A 20265-nucleotide genomic window follows, 5' to 3' on the forward strand; every position below is an offset into this window, starting at 1 on the left:
GCGGCAAGACTGCATAGCAGGCCTGGGGTTCCCCAAGAGGCCTCTTTGTACATTCTCACCACCCAGAGGCCCTCAGAGAGTTTGGATTTGAAGCCATCGCACCCCAAAGGAGATGACAATCCCCCCCCTTTTTTGAACTTTTTTATTAATATATTTTTTTTTGTTAAATTTCTTTGTATTTTTTTTTCCTGCAAGACTTGGTGTTGGCGGCACTGTTGTAGTTTAACTTCAATCCCAAATTCCATGAAATAGAAATCAGAAGTAAAGGTTTAGAGGGAAGGAAGGGAGGCAGGCCAAGGAGTAAACAGAGTTTGACTAGAAAAAAAGAAGAGGGTATATGTGGTGGGCATTCCCAGGCAAGGCCATTCCTTGAGGGAGGGGGTTGGCAGGCAGCTCGCATCTGCCTCATGCAGGGGAGGGAGGAAAGATCCCCTGGGGACCCTACAGAGGGGTCCCCCTCTTCCTAGGGCTTCCTGCCCCCAAGGGAAAGCTATTAACAGGGATCAGCCACAACCTCAAACAGGGCTCTCCACCCACCTCTCACCCTGGTTTGACTCCCACCTCTGCCCTGCCTGGAAAGTGTGTGAGAGATTGGCTTCCTTTGATCCCTCTTTCTGTTGTTTTCCCATTTCACAAGATTCTGATGTGAGGGGGAAGGGATATAACCCACTTAGAAACTACTAAACTCGTCACAGCTTCTGCTGCTCTGTGAGTTCCTGTTATCTAGGCTGGTTGTGTTCCCTGGAAATGCCTCCCCCCCACCCCCACGCCACAACTGCCAGAGCTGGGGAGTGGGGTCCTAGCTCAAGTGCCTTTAACCCTCTGCAGTAGAAATGTCTTCTTCAGGCCCCTTAGAAATCTAATCAAAGGCCACAAGTGAGTCCAGACCAATCAAATAAACTATTAGGGGGACAGAGGAGGGTGGGAGAGGTCAATGGGTAGACGTGACAGCATTGGACATTTTCTTTCCTTTACACATTGCTCTTGACAAGGCATGCCACCCCAGAGGGTCGGACGAGGGGCTGGCCGTTGAGGAAAGGAAGAGGGAGATCCTAGGGAGTCATTCTACTTTTCATCTCCCTTATCTCCTTCAGGGAAGGATGGAGTTAGGCAAGAACCTAGCTCAATGCTTAGAGCTGAGATAGGCTCCTCCAAGGTCAGAGATGGAGGCCGCTCCTCCTCTGCCTCTTTCACTAGGGCCACACAGGGACACCAGGCCCCTTGGGTCAGGGAGCCACAGCAGCTCAGCCAGTGCCTTGCCCAGTATACAGTCATCCCTTCTCTGTTTTCTTCTTCCTTTCTACTCAGCTTCCAGAAGACTCCTCAGGACCCCAAACACCCCACCCTCATCAAAGTTCAGGTCTAAAGAAAAGGCGGGGAAGACATGGGGCAATGGTCTGACTTAGATTTGTGTGTCTCAGAGAAGAGAGCAACTCTGAGCAAGAAAAGCCCTTCATATGTAAACAATCTAGAGAGAGAGGTGGGGGTGGGGTGGGGTGGGAAGGGAGTGAGGAAGACAGAGACAGATCCAGAGTAAATGAGAGAGTCTGAAAGGAGAGCTGGAAAGAAAAAGCAAAAGACAAAATCAAAGGGGGACAAGGAAGAAAGGGAAGGGAGAAGAGAAAGAAAGGAAAAAAAACAACCAGGAGGAGGAAAGGAGAAAAAGGCAGGTCAAAGAAGTGAAGAGGCAGCAACCAAAGCCAGAACTTGGCTGGGCAGGAGCCTCAGGTGAGGAGCTGGGAGAACAGGAACGCCAGGCTGAGGTCCAGGAGGGCCACGGCTCCCACCACCAGCGGGTTGGCAGCTCCCTAGAGAGATAGGGAGAAAGGCGGTCTCAGCCCCTGACAACTATGTCCAGCGACAGATCCCACCTTCTGCCTTGGCAGAAGCGGCAAACTGAGGGTAAGGTCAGAGCCAGGGGCATCTCCAACCTTTGTTCTGGATCGCAAAAACACCTGTCTCCTCCCAGGCAGGGCCCCTCCTTCCCTCTGGCTCCCTCAGTCAGGAACAGCCCTTCAACCCCTCCCCCCCCAACTCCCATCTCACTGGCAAGTCACGTGGCCCAGGCAGAAGGTGCCTGGCCTTAGTAGCAGACGTTGGCAGCAGCCCTCTTACTGCGGTAAAGCAGAGAGGGATGAAGGGGTGAGGATGTGGTTGCTAGGAAACCGGAGGAGACCTGACGTCCAATCAGAGTAGAGGGTTCTGGGAAACTCCACCCCTCCCAGTTTTCTGCCTCCTTTCCCATTTCCCTTCTTCCCAGGAGAGGGAGGGAGAGCCAGGGTAGGGAGGGAACAAGCTTTTCCTTTTTTATTTCTGGGCACCAAAGAGAGAAAGTGTGGAGGTGGGGGTGGGGGTGGAGTAGGAAGCCAGGAGCTGGAAATGATATGGAAAGAGAACAGAGAAAGATGTTTTGGCTCTACCGTTCCTTACTGGTAACCTTGGGCAAATTACTATAAGTGCTCTGGGCCTCAGTTCCCCCATCTGTCAAATGAAGGAGCTGGAGATGGTTTATAAGGCTGCTTGCAGCTCACAAGTTCCCTCTTTTTTTTTTTTTTTTTTTAAGGTGGGATATAGTCCAAGAACGGGCAGGCAGAAAGGAAGCTGAGTCCAAATCAGAGCCCCTGAAGGAATCAGAGAGAGGTCTGGACAGGATGAGAGGCAAGGCTTTGAGGTGGAAAGGGGCCACAACGCGGGGACGGAGGGCAGCTCACCGGCTGGGCAGGCCTCTCAGTTGCAGCAGGCTCCTCAACCTCTTCCGTCAGGCACCTGGCCTCAGGACCCCTCAGGGATGGGCCCTTCAGGACCGGTGTGGCCATGGGCTCAAGCTCCGAGCCCCCTGGGGCTCTCAGCTGGGGCAAGGGCTCTTCGTCCTCCCCTTCCTCCTCTCGAAGACTTCCAGAGCTGTCGCTGCAGCCTCCGAGGAGTGGGGAACCGTCTCTGGGCCCTGGCCCCTGCATCCCAGCCTCGTCCTCAGCCTCATAGCCAGCTAGTTCCTCTGCCTGTTCACTGGGCCCCCCCCACTCCTCAGGCCAAGCTTTGGGGCTGGAGAAGGGACCCCGGTCCCCTCCAGGAGGCAGTGGGCTCCGGCGGGCAGGGGGTCGCCAGGGTTGGCGGGAGGAGGCAGGACTGCTGGGCAGTTCAGGGGAGCCCTCTGAGGGGGTCAGTCCATTCTCGTATACCCCAGGGCTGTCCTCATCCAAGGGCTCTGTGTCAGAACCTTCTGAGTCCTGCCTGGGTCTGCGGCCTGTGGCAGGGATAGCTAAGAATCAGAGGGGCCTAACTGGCCTGGGGCAGCAAAAACTAGAGCTTTATCCTGTCTGGGCACCTCCCAGGATGTTGCCACCCTAGCCTCTTGGAACCAGACCGCAGACCCCTAGTCCTTATTACCCTGTTTTATAAATTCCCAGTTCCACTCCCCAAACAACTGGGTGTGGCTCCCACCCTCATCCCCTTAGAGCTTCATACCTTGGCTTTTCCCACCCCAGTCCTCTGCAGGGACTTCCTTCCCTTTCCCCACACTTGAGCCCCTCCAGCTCCCCGGGCTGCCCACGCCTCACCTGGGGCCTCTAACATGGGTTGCAGGTCCTGGGCTATCAGTTTGGCCATTCGAGCTGCCTCCACAGCCTTCTCAGCGACACTGCTGGCTGCCACTGCCTTTAGGAGGGCATCTGCCGCCCTGTCGGGTTCCAGGGACAGGGACTTAGCAGGTCTGCTCAGATGCTCCCGCCCCCTGGCCTGTGTCCCCATTACATCATGGTCTCTGGATCTGAGTTCACCTCTGGAGTCCTCAGTCTTGCTCACACACTGCCAGCTGCCCCCCTCCCTGGCCAGCCAGGGCAGCTGGCCTCTGGTTCCCACTCCTAGACCTGGAGTCTGTGCCTGCTCTCATCACACTCTCCTGTTCCTCTCACACCTGCCACCATCATGTCCTATAGTAACACTTCCCTTCTTCCAGCCACACCACCAGCCGCCTTCAACCCTGTTATACCAGTCCCATCCTGCTCCCTTCCCAGGGACATCTGAGACCTTATGCTCTTAGTACACCTCGGATATTGCACCTTTAGTACAACCACAGATGGTTGCACATGCTTAGTTCATCCCAGCAGCTTCCCCCTCCCTGCCCCTTGTTCTGGGCCACCTGCTCCCCATGGCTAGAGCCTTCACCTCCTTTTCCCTTAGCACTGCTAACCCTCCTAACGTAACCCTTCCTCTCACCTGCAGATTTCCTTTTTTTTTTTTTAAGATTTTATTTATTTATTCATGAGAGAGAGAGAGAGAGAGAGGCAGAGACCCAGGCAGAGGAAGAAGCAGGCTCCATGCAGGGAGCCTGACTGACGTAGGGCGTGATCCTGATCCCTGGGACACCAGGATCATGCCCTGGGCCAAAGGCAGGCGCCAAACCACTGAGCCACCCAGGGATCCCCCTCTGCAGATTTCCTAATGTGGCAATTTCACAGGCTGCTTTTCTTTAGCTGCTTCTATTACCATACTGTGCTCATCCCTAGGTCACTGCCCCTGCCTCCCTGATCCATCGTATCCTTTCTGAGCTCTGGAATTGGGGTAAGCATAGGTCCCCACCTTTTGCTCTTCCTACTCCCTCTCCCAGCCACCATGCATTTCTCACCATCGCGATTATACCTTCTGAATAAGCTCTTAGTTATCTTCCCTGCCACGTGTCCCTCCCCTTGTGCCCTGCTTCCTGGGTATGGGCAGCCTTTCCCCATGGTGGTTTCCCAGTTCTCCCTTTGGTGTCAGATGCTTCCTCAGTTTCCCTTCCTTTCCACCCTCTGCTGTTAACTGCAGATGCCCCGTGATCATTCAGTGAGTTCTGTAATCCTGACTGAAGGTGGGGTACAAAGGGGCAGAAGTAGAGGTAATCAGACATACTTAAATAGATCAAGCCTCTGCTGCTGGCCCCGGGTTTGTTTTATGTGGCTTGGGAAGGCAGTCTGGGTACCAGGGTAGGAAGAAGGGTGGTGGGGTTCACTGTAGTCTTAAGCCTACCCCCTTTCTATGTCCCTCAGGAGATATGGCCAGCTTCTTCCCCTCAAACCTGCTGGGTCAAGGACTTTTAGAACCTGTTTGGAGGGACCTCAGATAACCCTGTTCTTCTCTCTTTTGGCTGTCAGATTCTATATGACTAACCCTGCCCTGAAACTAAGCTGGTCTCAGGGTTTAGGGCAGGGGAGGATGATCACAGTCTCGGGTTGCATGGAGTTCTGTCGGCAGGCCGAAAAGCTTTAACACTGACAAGGGGCTGTGTTTTTGTTTGGAGGGTGTAGATGAGCAAGTCCTATTCAGTAGATCCAGTCATTAGGCCAGGCACAGGCTACCTGGCAGAGGCACCTGCTGCTGAGGCTCTGCTGTTTCCATGGCAGCTGGCAACCAATCAGATTTGCCAGGCCTGTTGCTGGGGAGACCAACCAGCCTCCTCCCACTGACAGATCTTTCAGCTACAGAGATCAGTTTTTCCTGTCCATGCCTGTTTCTCATCTAGGCTAAAGTGCTCCCTGGTGCCCTGCTCTCCCCCTTCCCTGGCTTAAGGCCCTGGACTCTAACGGCCTAGACATTGAGATGTAGCTACAGATAGACATCTCTGGGTCAGGCATCTACTTTGGGTATGACCTGTTTCTACATACACATCTTGGGCACCCCTTATACACACTCACTGGAGCATATTTGGACATATCTTGGCCTCTGATCCTTTGAAACAGGCTCAAATTTAAACAAATCCTTCAACCATACCCTCCCCTTTAAAGAATATCCAATACATAAAAATTCACACTTCTGAGTTGTATAAATCAGAGGTCTGTGAACCTCATTACAAATGGCTTCCTTTAGGTCTGTGCTATCTAATCCAGTACTTAGAATGTGACTAGTCTGATTTGAAATGATGCGCTATAAACATAAATATATACTAGATTTCAAGACACTTAGTAAAAAAAAAAAAAAGGGAATGTAAAGTCCCTCATTAGTAATTTTATGTTGATTATAGGTTGAAATGATCACATTTTGGATATATCGGTTTAAATAAAAATATACTATTTATGGGGCACCTGGCTAGCTCACTCAGTGGAGCATATGACTCTTGATCTTGGGGTTGCTTGAGTTCAAGCCCCATGTTAGGCCTAGAACTTACTTTTAAAAAATGTAATAATATCATTTATCTGTTACTTTTTATTTTTTTCACAGGGCTACTAGAAGATTTAAAAATCAAATATTTGGCTTACATTATATTCCTACTGCACAGTGCTGCTTTAGATAATAAGATAACGCATGGATCATAAGATAATCATGTAATCTGATTTAGGGAGAGAAAATTTCATTTATAGGCAAGCCTCTTCCCCTCAAATCTTTATCAGTTGGGTAAAGGGAGGCAGAGGAGGCAAAGCTGAGAGGAACTATCTTTCATGTGGCTAGGTCAGCTGTACAAACTAGATCTCCCCAAAGCCCAAGGCTGAAATAACATCAGTCTGTGGGCAGGCCGGGATGTGGCTAGGAATGCACATTCCCTGTCCCTCTGCCCAGGGCTGCTGCTTCCAGCTGCAGGAGGAACACTGAGGACATGTCTGAGTTCCAAGAGGTTTCTGAGCATGCACAAGCCAGCACTCCTTGCTACTCCCACACACAACAATGACACACATCCCCACAAAAGACACTAAGACACACTTATAGTCTAACACGGCTTCCCTCAAATACCCAGCCACCCACAGTTACACCCACATCCACCTGTGGCCTCAGATATAAACACTCCAAATACCCAGGGCTACAACTGCTTGGCCCTAGGCCTGCTCTTCCCCCACCTGGCCCTAGGCCTTGGGTCCTGGCCCTCCTTTCAAAGGGCATTACCTCCCCGCCCCCGCCCCCGCCCCCAACTGTCCCCAGGGTACCTTCTCCACTTAGCCCAGCTCTGGCCTCTGCAGCGGATGCCCACCTGGCAGCGGCGATCTCCTGGCGCTGGCGGGCAGCGCTCACGGCTCGACGGGCGCCTTCGACAGCCCTGTCCACCTTCTCCTTGACTTTGCCCCGGCGAAGGGCCAGAGGCAGGAGGCTGCGCACGCGGCCCCCGTGCACCAGCCGGTTGCGCTTGTACTTGCCCTCCTCGCGGGAGCCGTCCGGGCGGGTGGTGCGTCCGTAGCCGTGCCGCCGGTTGCCCAGCCACTCGCCCTCATAGCGCAGCCCGTTGGAGCGCTGGCTCACGCCGAAGCCGCTGCGCCGGTCGGCGCGCCATTCGCCCGCATACACCTCGGTGGCAGAGCCCTCGATGAGGGCGGGCGGAGCCGGGGCCGGGGGCCCGCTGGCCTCGGAGCCCGGGGGTCCTGTGCTGCCCACCTCGCTGCTCACCTCGCTGCGCAGGGAGCCCCGCTTGCTGCCCAAGGAGCTGCGGCGCCCGCCCGCCCGGAGCCCGCTGAGCAGCAGCGAGCGGCGGAAAAACCCGCCGGCCGCGGGGGTGCGCTTTCGGGAGGACGCGCCGTCGGCGTCCCCCGGCCCGGCCAGCACGAAGCCGCCCCGGGAGCCCGAGGCCGGGCTGCCTCCCTCGTCGCCCGGCAGGGGCAGGGGCGGGGGCGGTGTCGGGGGGTCGCTGTGGCCTGAGTCCAGGGAGGTGCGGCGGGGCGAGCGCAGCAGCGCCGCCTGATGGTAGGGCACACTCTGGCGCACCCCGTAGCCGTGGCGCTTCCCGGCCTGCCACTGGCCCTGGTAGGTGCCTGCGGGCGGGGTAGGACGGGGAGAAAGGGTCAGGAGCCGCTGCTTCCTGCACCCCAGGCCCCCAGCGCCCCTGGAGGCCTACGTGTCGGGAGGGAGAGGTGGGGACAGTCCGCGTGGAGATCGAGGACAAGCACGAGGAGCTGGGACGGGCCAGGCTGGGTCAGAAGGTGTGCAAGAGCAGAGTGAAGACGGACAGCAGGAGATCTTTGGATTTGGGGCGTGCAGGTAGATAAGGGCAAGGGGGAGGGACAGGCAGGCTGGGGGTGTGTGGAGGGCAGATAGTCCAGAGGGTGTGCGGGACAGGCTCGACGGGGTGTTTAAGATAGTCATGTGACAAGCAGACAGGACTGTGAGAGGACAGGCAGACCGGAGGTGTTAGGGACAGGCGGGTGGAGGGAGAGGGCAGGTGCGGGACCGGCAGGTGGGGGTGGGCGAGGGTCAGGCAGACAGGGAGGGGGTGAGGGCAAGCAGACTGCAGCCCCGGGAGAGGGAGAAGCAGGCAAGGGCCAGACAGCTGAGGAAGGCGTGTGCGGAGCGAGGAGAGGGCGTCACGATGCGCGCGGGGGTGGGGGGCGCATATGGCTGGGAGGGCGGGCGGGAGAACGCCGGGGCAGGAGGCAGATGGTGGGGAAGGCGTGCGCGGGACAGGCGGACGGGGAGGCGCACGCGGACGAGCAGACAGACAGTAGTGGGCCGGGCCCCGCACCTCCGTCGGAGTAGGTCTCGGTGCCGTAGCCGTCCTGGAAGCCGTCCTTCCAGAGCCCGGCGTAGCGCAGGCCCGACACGCTCTCCCACACGCCGCTGCGCCCCTTCAGCCCGCCCAGCCACTCGCCGCGGTACGTCCAGCGGCTCTTGCGCTCCACGCCCAGCCCTTCGCGCTTGCCCTGCTGCCAGTGGCCCTGGTAGCTGTGTCCGCCGGGCCCCGTGAAGACGCCCAGTGACTCGAAGCCGTGCGCCCAGCAGCCGCTGTACTCGCCCTGGGCGCCGGGCCCGGTGCACACGCCGTAGCCATGTGCCCGCCCCGCCTCCCAGCCCCCCACGTAGCAGCCCCCGTCGTCAAAGTCGAACTTGCCCCCGGGGGACATGCATGTAGTTGGCGCGGCCTCAGCCCCCCGGCGGCTCAGCGCATCCTGGGGCTGGAGAGCCGGCTGGGGGCCTGCAAGCCGGGCGAGGCCTGGGGGCGGGGGCAGTTAGACCGGGGCCGGGCGGGGGGGCCCCAGCGCGGGCAGGCAGGGCCGGACCCTCATCCTGAGTGGCTGCGGAGAAAGAGGGGGGAAGTGGCGAGCGAGGCCCCTCCTCTTTGCCCGCCGCTCCCTGGCCCAGTGGCTCTGGGGCATCAGCACCGCCCCCCAACCCCCCACCCTTTGACAGCGTCTTCCAGCAGCTCCTAAGCTTTGGAGGCATGGGGGCTCCCCCACCCGTCCCTCCCTGTAGAGGGCCCCTCCCAGGACCTGGGGCCCCAACCCCCAGCGGTAGTCCCCCCTTCTCCAGCCTAGAACCCCAAAAAGTCGAGCGCAGATGGCAGTAGCTGGCGAGGTGGGGTGGTGGTGGTGGTGGTCCCTAAGAGGGGGCTGGGCAGAGTCGTAGGCCACCCGCTCCTCTGGCTGCTGTCAGAAGCCTTCTGCCCCTGTTCCGTGGCTTCCCAGGCAAGGGACGGGGGTTGAAAATGTAGGGGAGGTTCGGAGCAAGGTGGGCAGTGGGTTTGGTGGGGGAAAGGATGGCGATGGAGGAGGCTCCGCAGGGAAAAGGCGAGGGTGGGGATGGGCAGACAGGCGGAAGGGAGGGGGCAGGTTACTCACCATGTGGGCTGGGGCTCAGGCTGCCTCCCAGGCACAGCATCCATGGCAGGATACCTCCACTCCCACCTCGTCCCGACAAGCCAAAGCCCCCTCCCCTTCCGGAGAGACTGCTCCTACCCAGAGAGCGAAGGTGGGGGAGCCGCAAGAGAGAGTCCCCTCTCTCCCCAGCTGGAGGAGCAGGCAGTGGGGGTGAGGGGCGAGGTAGTGGGGAGGGAATGAGAATAGTGGAGGGGGAAAAATCTGCCTTGGATGGAGATAGGGAAGAGGAGCTGGGAACTGGATGGGGAGAGGGGGCTATCAAAAGGGGGTGTTTTTTATTATTTTTTTCCTTCTTATGGTTGGGAGAGAAAAAAAAAAATCAAAATTCCGATTCCATCCCAGCACAAATCAATGTTTGCTCCATCCCAGCATCACGGGGGAGGCTGGGCCAGGCAGATTTAAAGGGGCAGGGAGAAGAGAGAAGAGGAGAGGGTGGGGAGAGGAGGAGAGGAAAAAGACACAGTGGCGATGTTAGCAGTTGGGGGGGGGTGCCCAGGCTGGAAAAGATGGGTGCCCGCTAAACCTAAGGAGAGGGAGGAGGCAGGTAGAGAGGAGAATGAGAGGCGCAGAGACCCCCAGGGTGGAAAGAAACTCTGGGATGCCAGCAGGGAGTGGGGTGAGACCGAGGGTGGGGGGGGGGAGAGGGGAGGGGAGCAGAGCCAGAGGGAGGAGACTGAGCTGAAGATGGGGAGGCTGGGGGAGGCCGAAGCCAGGCGGGGGAGGAGAGATGCAGGCGAGACCGGGAGAGGGCGAGAGGAATACAAAGAAAGAGGTGCAGGGGTGAGAGTTAAGGAGGGGGAGATGCTGCTGGAGGAGGGAGGGGGAAAGACCCATTCTGGGGCTGCTGAGGGTTGGCTAGCTGGAGAGAAGCTGGGGAGGAGGAGGAAGAGGGGGAAAGAAATAGGGAGAGTGAGAATGAATAAGGGTTGTAAGGGAGAGAGAAAGCTAAGCTCTGCACAGAGAAGGGCTGGCATGGGCATAGAAATCCAAGCAGGAAGAGCCAAAGCAGAGGCAGGAGGGCCGGAAGTGGTGTTTGCAGGGTTCCAGGGAGAAGGATGGACCTGCCAGCTGCTTGGATTAAAGCCAGGAAACCTTTGGGCATGGATGCCTGTGTCCACCAAGTCCACTGTCCTCCCTGGGTAACTGCTGCAGAGGGACCAGGAGGTTCCCTTACTTGCACTTTCTGAGGAAGCTTGAAATGGGGATCTGCAGGAAGCCTAGACCTCACTACCTTCCACCGCCCAGCAACTATTTCTCCCTGGGTTGTCCCTCGAAGGGAAAGGGGTGGCAAGAGGGGTGTATTGTTTTTCAAGGGGGAAGGGGGGGGGTCATGCTTGGTAGCGACATGAAGACTTTGGGGCTTCGGAGCATTTGCAAACCTAGAAGCTAAGACACAGAGACATATTAGGGGGCCTCTATTGTACCAAGGCCCCTCCAGCCCACCACCCTTCCAGCCATTCCCAAGAGGGGCAGCACACCCTGGGCCTCATTGTTTACAGACAGAAGCAGGCACATACTGTCTTCCCTGCCTCTCAGCTTATGGGTGAGATGCTGCATCCATCCCGCTCCTCGGCATTCAGGAGGGAAGACACCGTCCAAGTACACATGCCGCGATCAGTAGTCAGATGTACTCAATTGCTTTCATTTTCCTACAAAGTCTGATCCCCTCCATCATTGTACAAAGAGAACTGAGGCCCAGAGAGGAAAGCCACTCACTAGAGTCACACAGCAGAGATGGCAAAGCTAGGATTAGAACACTAGATGTTAGACCTCTGAGTCCTGTAACTCCTCCCAGGATTCCATACACTTGGGAACCTCCCTCAGACTCCGGAACTCTATTTTGAGTATATTAGCAAAATAAAGAGAGTGAGGTTTGGAATAAACAGCAACGTCCCTTGAAATTTATTTTCCTAAAGGTGGATCAAAATTAGAGAAATGTATGTTAAGTCTCTGGGGCAGGGACCACATCTTCAAAGTGCTTTGCACAGAACAAGGCAGCTGTGGGTCTACTTGGGCTAAGACTGAGGGTGGGGAAGTCCTCCCTCCTTTCGTCCCTCCCTCCCTTTAGCAAACATTTACATACTTTACTGTGTACCAGGCACACTGCAGGCGCTGGAGATACAGTCTCACCCTCATGGAGCTTCCTAGTGAAACAGACATGACTATCAGGCAACTCTAGCGTAGTTAGTCTGAGGGTAGAAATAGGGAGTAGGGATGAAAACTAACTTAGGCTGGCTCCCTAGGGAAAGAGACATTTGAGATGAATCCAGAAGGGATTCTGGAGCAGGCCGAGCTCTATCACATTGCTCCTGCTGAGATATTCAGGCCTGTGTTTTCTGTGGGGGGGTGGGGGGAGTGGTGGGTGGGGGAGTGGGGGAATGGGGTGGGGGGTGGGGGGTGGACAATAAAAGAAAAGCAATCTATAGGCTAGGTGAGACCTGTGCCCTATCTTTAGGGAGAAAGGATGGGAGGGGTAGGTGGAAGGTAGGGATGACTCTGTACTGAATTCTGGGCTGCAAACCCATGCGTAGAGCTGAAGAAATCACTAACAGAACTCCCCTGGAACTTGGGCGCACGGTCCCTGCCACCCCACTGGATGAGGCAGTCTTCCTTCCAGTCCCAATCTGGTCTGTCCCTATAGGTCCTGTCATCCCTTCTTTTAAGGCAGAGACACTTTTTTTTTTTTTTTGAGAGTGCACTGGTTTTGCCACAATTTACCATTATGCTGGGGTCATAGAAAAGGGAATCCAGAAGGAGTAGAGCATCTCTGTGCTTAGAACCAGAAGCTGTGTGTGGCACTGCGCCTGTGTTACTGCCTCAGTGCTCCAATGAAACTAAGCAGCCCAGGCTGGAGGCTGAGAACTGGGCTTTCAGAAATGGACAGACCTATGTCTGAATCCCGACCATACTGCTTATTAGCTAGAGGAACCCCTAACTTTCCTGAGCTGCAGTATGCAGAGCTCTAAGAGGGAAACACGCTAATCAGCTCTAGAGCTTGTTGTGAGGACTGAAATAATCATGTATGAATAGCGTTGGGATTATATATAAAGGAAGACCCACAGGGCATAGTGCCTAATGCATAGTAAATACCCAGTAAGTGGTGGCTTGAAAAATAGGTTGGCATTATAGGTGCCTATAGGTTTTATAGGTGAGGAGTCTGGGACCCAGATGTTAATTTACTCAATGTTGCATAGCTAACATATGGGAGTCCTTGGAGTTGAGTATAGCTCAAACTCCCAAGTTGGTATATATTCCAACAAAGGCAATTTGGGTGCCTGTTTATAAAAGTAAAACGTGCTTATTGTAAAACTAAGAAAATAAAGGACAATATCAAGAATAGAAATCACCCCTAGTCTCACTGTATAAGAAACATGTTAGTGTATTTTTATATTGTCTTCCTTGTATGCCCTGTTTATTTAACATAATTAAATACTGCACATGCAATTTTGTTTCCTACTTATTTGCTTTGCATTACAGCCTAAGCATTTTTCCATGGATTAAAGCATCCTGGAATTTTTAATGGCTGCATAATATTCCACTGTTTGGATGCAGTGTGTTCTGTTTAACCATCCCAGGATAGCACTTTTTATGCCATTTGTGCAGGTTTGTGATAAAAAATTAATATCTTTAAAAAAAATTAATATCTTTGATACAAATCTTTGTATCTCTGATGCTTTTTTTTTTTTTTAAGATTTTATTTATTCATGAGAGACACACAGAGAGAGGCAGAGACATAGGCAGAGAGAGAAGCAGGCTCCTTGCAGGGAGCCTGATGTGGGACTCCATCCCAGGAACCTGGGATCACGACCTGAGCCAAAGGTGGACGCTCAACCACTGAGCCACCCAGGTATTCCCCTGATTTTAAAAATGTTTATCATGGGAAATTTCAAATGTATACCAAAGTAGACCAAACACCCCAAAAACCAAAATAAAGGACTCTGATGTACTCATCATTTAGCCTCAGCAATTATCATGCTTGGCTCATCTTGTTTTTTCCTTTCCCATATATTTCAAATTCTGAGTATCATGTTATTTGAGTATTGATTTTTGGAAGTCAGATTCCTAACAGTAGACTCACTGAGCCAGAGAGTAGAAATACTTTGTAAGATTTTGGATTTCTTTTGCTTGAATCACTTGCATAAGGGTTGTACAAATTTGTACTCTCATCAATTGTGCACGAGAGTGCTGGTCTTATTGCACCCTGACCTGCACTGACCTTTAGTTACACACACACACACACACACACACACACACAACACACACCTTCTGTTAACACACCTTTTGCCAACATGACAGGTGCTTTCTTTATATACATTTGTTTGATCGGTTGCTGGACTTATACAAAGGAGGCACCTGGGGACTGCAGTGGGCTAAACCCTCCTGAGGGACCCCCAGGAAACATGCTGGTGCTTCCTGGGGACCCTAGCCACAAACTGTGGGGTGCGGGATTCATTTTTCCTGTTATTCTGCGACCAGGCAGGGTGGAGCTGGGGAAGAGTGCCCGCCTCATCCATGGGCAGCCACCAGGGGTCAGGATGGGGCCAGAGATCCTGATGGTGGGAGCTAGGGTACGAATGGCCTGCAGCCAGACCCTGCATTTCCTCTGCTGGCCACTGCTGGCTTCACACACAGCTCCCCTCTGCTCCTCAGATTGTGATTCCAGAATGTTCTGGATGGTTGTCCCCTCCCGCTTCTTGCAACTCCCAGGTTTGGCTTGCTGAAAAGGGAAAGAGATGTTTGAGAACACAGTTCTGCTTCTTTCTCTACACTCTCTGTGGGACCGAGGCCACTATGGAGCAGGGATTTTTAACCTGGGGTCCATGAACCAAGGGACCCCCCCAAAAATGGGCAAGTGGGGCATGGGTATCTGTTCCCTACCCCTCCCTTGGGGAGAGGACAGTATTTTTTTTTTGTGTGTGAGATTCTGAAAGGGGGATTCACATGCCTCCAAGTCCAGCATTTTGTAGTACCCTCTCATCCCTCCTCAGCCCATTTCATTTGGTTTCTGTGGGTATTGTGGGGGAGCAGCTTAGTGTGGTAAACATAGATGGTCCTGGGGGTTGTGCTAAGGAGCTGGACCCTCTGTATCATCCCCTGGAGCTGGGAGAAAGAGCTTGAGTTTTCCCTAGAGTGGTCTGGGATCAGGGAGGGAGGCTGGGCAGCCCTCTAACCACCTGAGCAGTCAGCAGGGCTGCACTAGATTTGGGTGCACACCGAGATACCCTGCCTCACACTGAGGTCTGCATGTTTGTGTGCTTTAAATGACTGGCATGGGAGCAGAGAATCAGGGGAAGGCAGGCTGGTCCCAGACCAGCAGGCTTGAAACCCATACCTCTGAGCCATGGGTAGTGGCAGGGGGAGGACACACAAGAGCTAGAGGAAACCAATTGTTTTCTGCCAGTGTGCCGCTCTGAGTCTTCCCTCACCACCACTTGCACTAAGCCATAGCCCCTGTGCATGTGCATCTGAGAGGTGAGGATTTTGGGATTTTGAAGCTGGGGGCTTGGAGAGGCGAAGAGTCAAGGCCACAGTCATCAGATAGGAAGGAAATATCAAGAGCATTCCTAAATCCCACATTAGTATTCCCTTTATCTCATGATAATGGTTTCTCCATTTGTACATGAAGATAGGGGTTTGGCAGCCAGGCGAAGGGAAGAAGGCAGCAGGGTTGAACCATAATGTTCCCACTTAGGTCTGCATGGGACGTTCTGCTTCAGGCTTCCTGGTTCCTGGTGTTCGCTCTGGACTCGTTAGTTAACTCGTCTTGTTTTTTGGATCAGATTTTCACCCCCTGAAGCTTCAACTGCTTCTTCGCAAAGAACTTCCTTATTAAATGGGAGGTGAGCACCTGGTAAAGGCACATTTGCACCTAGTTGACTCTCTCTGGTGAAAATAGAAAAATCAAAAAAATATTTTAGAAGTGACATCTTTGAAGAAAACTGGGAACGACTGTTCAAAATGCTGTGTGCTGAGAAGCAGCATGGGCGGATTTCCACACCTGTGAAATTCCTTTGCAGGTAAAGTGCTTCCTCCATCTGGCCCATGGAGCCTGCAGGGGCCCCACCCTTTCCTCCCTTGCCCTTGTGCTAGTCCTTCCCGGGCCTGGCAGCCACAGACCCAGTTCTGCTGGTTAGGCTCCAGGGCCTCCTGGGCAAGGCTGCTCTTGGGTGACCATAGAGATCAGAATGTGCTCTGGCACAAGTGTTAGGCGGAAAAACAAGGGCTTTCACACCATGAGGTCACCTCCACCCCACCCTAAAGAATCTCTGCTTATACAAGCACACTTACCTGTCCGGTCTGTTCTTTGCTTCATAGCTTTCCAGTGAGCCTGGAATAGGCAGCAAGCTGCAGCCTGGTCATCATGTGAGACATGGAGAAGGTGAAGTTGACTTCACCCTTTAGCGAGGACTGAGCAGCCCCGTGCAGTGGTGCGGGCCACTCTCCAAGCAGAACATGGGACTCTATGCCTAGGGCAGCTCTGGGGTTTCTTACATTGTGTTATTTGTGGTTCTGCTGCTCCCCCATTCCCCGACCCCTTGGCCTAGAGGGCAGGGATCCCAATTTGGTGCTAAGCAAAGCCTGAGGAACAATAAGAAACCAAAGATTATACTGGGCTACTGGGTTTTCTGGACTCGTTCTGAAACTCAAAGCTCAAGTTATTCCAGCCAAATTGGTGCCCTGGTGAGGAGGAGGCAACCAGGGAGAGGGGAGAGAGGTGTGGGGGCGCAGCAAAACTGTGTCGAATGGGGACTGTTCCTTATGCTAGGCTCCACCGGTGTGGGAATCTGCTGCAGAAAGAAGAGAGAGGGATGCCTGGGTGGCTCAGTAGTTGAGTGTCTGTCTTGGGCTCAGGGCGTGATCTGGATCTGGTGATCGATCTGCGAGGAGCCTGCTTCTCCCTCTGCCTATGTCTCTGCCTCTCTCTGTGTCTGTCATGAATAAATAAATTTTTAAAAATCTTGAAAAAAATACAAAGAAAGAAAGAAAAAAGAGAGAGTATTGGTGGGAGTGAGACAAAGAAAGAAGCCCAGTGCACTAGAGGAGTGAGCTTCTGGTCACTGTGGTAGCTCCAACTGGGCTGGACCCTCCTCTCTTTGGAATGCACTCATGCTAGTAAAACCCATTATCAGTTGGGTTTGGGATCTGGCCAGTTTAGGATGGGAAGGGCAGAAGGCCTGGGGCCCCTGGGGCAGGGGTGTGGGGTGCTGATGATGGTGGGGGTGGGGTATTGTGAAGTCACTTGACATTCAACTATCCAATAACTCTTCATGATAGACACGACTTAGATATTAGGTCTGAGTTTGTCCACAGGCTCCACACAGGTGGTTAGGGCCCTTGAAAAGGCTCCAGGGGGCTCTTCTCAGCAGCACAGGAGTCTGCACTGGCTCTGGAGTCTGTAGTGTGTGTCGTCTTTGGACAAGATATGGGACCAGTCTGAGACCCAGATTTCTTCTTATCTGTTCTGTTGGGCATAGTCATGCCTAACAAGTGTGAAGAGAATTAAGCTGCATAGCCAGGGAAGAGCCTGGCAGAGTGGGTGACACTTGTCTGGTCCAGCAGTCCTTGTTTCTGGCCTCCCCTTCTTCCCTGCCTCTAGCTCCTGCTAGTTAGAGGCCACGCAGCTCTTGGCCACAATTTCTGGGCTAGGGGCTTTGTCCCTAGCCCCTGTGGTCTCTCAGAGTCTTTGGCTGGTTGTGTCTAGCGCACAGGGCTCTGTCTGGAGCTCTAGAGCAGGAGGCTGGACACAGAGCCACAGACCCTTGGGAATCCTCAGGGCTGGGATCTCCAAGCTCTGGAGAAGGGACCTGTTCCTGCCTCTCTGCAGGGTAGAAACTGGCTCAAGTATTCTGGTGCGACTCAGCCACTCAATGTCCCTTGCTTCAAGGTTTCATTCTTTCTGGATCCAGGACTCTTCAGGGACTTCCTTCTCCATTACCTACAAGGAAAGGTGACAAGGACCGGCTGTGAGTCCCTTACACTTTGGCCTTGCTCCAACATGTAGCACCTGAGCCTGAGGTAAGAGGGGAGAAGGTAAAGACTCCTTGGTTCCCTGCACGATTCTGCCCACCCTGGGCCTGAATATCTTCACTTGTGTGCAGATTGAGACTAGGCTGTCGGGCCTGACCCAGATAGAATCCTGTGATTTTCAGCTGCAGGGGAGACCTTTGTCTGGCAGGGCATATGTCCCATGGGTGAGAGAAAAGCCCTCCATGAGAGGATGAACCAGAAGGGGGTAACGAGAGAGATTTGTACCCACAGCAGACACAGTTCTCGAGGTACAATTAATAAAAGATTCAAGCTTCAAGTTCTTATCAGAGACTCTCCCGTGGTGCTCCTCATTACATTTTACACATGGTAGTTGCTGAATGAATGACAGCGTTACAAGCCCAGCCAGGAGAGAGGGGAAAACACTGGGAGAAAGCACCTATGGAAGAAACAGGTCTGGGCTGCCGGGCAGGTGGGAAGCATTCAAACATAAGGCAACTGTGCGGTTCAGGGCCCTGTGTATTCCAGCCATGGCACAGAGTCAGCATCTTAGTCTTTATGGGTCAGATGTCACATATTCCGGGATTACCTGTTTGTTACATGGCATGACTACTAATTTATGTTTAGGGTGTAGCCAACTCTGACGTACAGCTTTTCTTCTATTATTTTTGGCACCCAGCCAGTTGAGCACCAGCCTGTGTTTGTGGGGGTTGCCTTTTTTTTTTTTTTTTTTGAGAGAGAGTGAGAGAGCGAGCAGAGCTAGAGGGCAGGGAGAGTAGGAGAGAATCTTAAGCAGGCTCGATGCCCAACAAGGAGCCCAATGTGGGCCTTAATCAACTGAGTCCCCAGGTGCTCCCTTTTGCTCTCTAATTTTTTATTCCTATTTTAGAAACATTGTTCTAAGAATGGAGGGATCATCCTGACCCCCTACAGTGTCTTCTCCACACTGTGGTCACAGGCAACCTTTTTCAGTGAATATCAGATGCATCACTACTCAGCTCCAAACCTCCACTCAGAGCAACAGCTGAAATCCTCATCATGGACTGGAAGCCTGGCCCTCCTTGACTTAATTTCTATCCTTCTTGTCAGTCTGTTCACTGTAGCTACAGAGTGGCTACTGGTAGCCACTGGTTTCCTTGCTGTTTCCTGAACTACACCAAACACCCTGTCTCCTGACTCTACCTTAATTTTCACTGCTCTCCAGAACATTCTGTACTCTCCACATTTCCTCCAGGCCTCTGCTCACTTTTTGCCTTGTCATCTTTTGCCCCACCTGGCCCAGTATGAAACAAGCACTCCATCCCACATTTCCTGCCTCACTCACCTTGCTGTATTTTTTTTTTTTTTTTCAGAGCACTTCTCGGGCCCTGCCCTTCGTGTTTCTTTGATTGCCTGTCTCCCTCCACAGGAATGTAAGCTCCTTAAAGGAATAGAGTTTTAGTTTAATTAACTAATTTTTATTAGTTTTTAAAAGTATTATATTTATTTGAAAGAGAGAGAGGGAGAAAGCATGAGCAGGGGAAAGGTGGGGTAGAGAGAGAAGTAGGCTCCCCGATGAGTAGGGAACCCTATGTGGGGTTCCATCCCAGGACTGTGGGATCATGATCTGAGCTGAAGGCAGATGCTTAACTGACTGAGCCACCCAGGCACCCTTAATTTGATTCTTTTAAAATTTTTATTTTTAAGAAATCTCTACACCCAACATGTGGCCTAAACTTACAACCCAAGATCAAGAGTTGTATGCTCTACTGACTGAGCCAGCCAGGTGCCCAAAGGAATAGATATCCTTTTTTTTTTTTTTTTTTTTTTTTTTTTTTACAGATTTTATTTATTTATTCATGGTAGAGAGAGAGAGAGAGAGGCAGAGAGAGAAGCAGGCTCCATGCAGGGAGCCCGACACGAGACTCGGTCCTGGGACTCCAGGATCACGCCCTGGGCCGAAGGCAGGCGCTTAAACTGATGAGCCACCCAGGCTGCCTGGAACAGGTATCTTTAAACTCACTGCACTCCCTAGCACCTACAGAAGTACCTGGCACATAAGAGGATCTGAATAAACAGTTGCTGGATTTCTAAGTCATGAAGACCTTGAAAACACCCCTAGCCCTGTGCACCTGCTATGACAGCTCTTGCAGGGTGTCCCTGGCTGTCATGCTGTAGTCAGCCCTCTGCAGGGCCTGAGAGGTGGCCAATAGTAATCTGCCCATGCTTGCCTACCCACAAGGGTGTTATTGGACAAGGAGCCATTGCTGGATGCTCAGTAAGCTGAACACTGACAGCGGTTTTGTGGCAGAGAGAAAGTTTTACTGCAGGGCACCAAGCAAGGAGTCAGGAGATAATTTCTCAAATCCACCTTCTTGAGGATAAGGGGAGCTGAGTATTTATGGGATTTTTTCCAAGACAGGGGTGATATGGGGGCGTGGAGCTCTTGAATGGATGTAGGTGATTGGAAGTTGGGAAAAGTGAGGTGCAAGGGAAGGTTATTGCTGATTCTGTGAAGGTGCCACCCAGTGACATAGTTGTACTTCTATCATGTGTATACAAGATGGCGCCAGCATGGCAAACAGGGGAGATCTTAGGGTATCATCACAGTGGTTCCCTTGACCCCTGGTCCCTTCTGTACAACTGCAAGAATTCTTCTCAGTTCCAATCTCAGCTCAGTCAATTTCTGCAAAGCAGGCTCATAAATCAATCAGGTCAACCAGAATTTCCTTAGAGTAGAATGGCCAAACATTTG

At 53.1% G+C, this 20265-nt stretch overlaps 2 protein-coding genes across 6 annotated transcripts in view; one reads left to right on the forward strand and one right to left on the reverse strand.

Moving 5' to 3' along the window:
- Positions 1 to 124: 124 nt before the first annotated feature.
- Positions 125 to 10466, reverse strand: JPH4 (junctophilin 4). 2 transcript variants are annotated; one of them, XM_072837946.1, is made up of 6 exons: positions 9507 to 10176; positions 8414 to 8963; positions 6935 to 7706; positions 3558 to 3676; positions 2712 to 3244; positions 125 to 1808 (listed from the first exon to the last, which is right to left on the reverse strand). In XM_072837946.1, exons 2-6 carry the CDS (start codon positions 8790 to 8792, stop codon positions 1725 to 1727), a joined length of 1887 nt encoding a protein of 628 aa, XP_072694047.1. In that variant the 5' UTR covers positions 8793 to 8963; positions 9507 to 10176; the 3' UTR covers positions 125 to 1724. The 2 variants fall into 2 exon arrangements, 1 of the variants encoding a protein (XP_072694047.1); XR_012036309.1 differs by lacking the exon at positions 125 to 1808 and having other exon boundaries at positions 3107 to 3244; positions 6891 to 7706; positions 9507 to 10466.
- Positions 10467 to 16853: 6387 nt separating this feature from the next.
- The window catches only part of DHRS2 (dehydrogenase/reductase 2), a 36955-nt gene continuing 33543 nt past the window's right edge, over positions 16854 to 20265 (forward strand). Inside the window, exons 1-2 of one of the 4 annotated variants that reach the window (XM_072837956.1) lie at positions 16856 to 17561; positions 18884 to 18943. The gene's annotated coding sequence lies outside the window, so the exon portion shown is untranslated. Of the gene's footprint in view, positions 17562 to 18883; positions 18944 to 19378; positions 19518 to 20265 lie in introns of those variants that run through there. The other 3 variants (XM_072837960.1, XM_072837955.1, XM_072837957.1) reach the window with 3 other exon arrangements.

The sequence above is a fragment of the Canis lupus genome, chromosome 9 (assembly GCF_048164855.1).
Source record: "Canis lupus baileyi chromosome 9, mCanLup2.hap1, whole genome shotgun sequence".
Classification (NCBI taxonomy): Eukaryota; Metazoa; Chordata; class Mammalia; order Carnivora; family Canidae; genus Canis; species Canis lupus.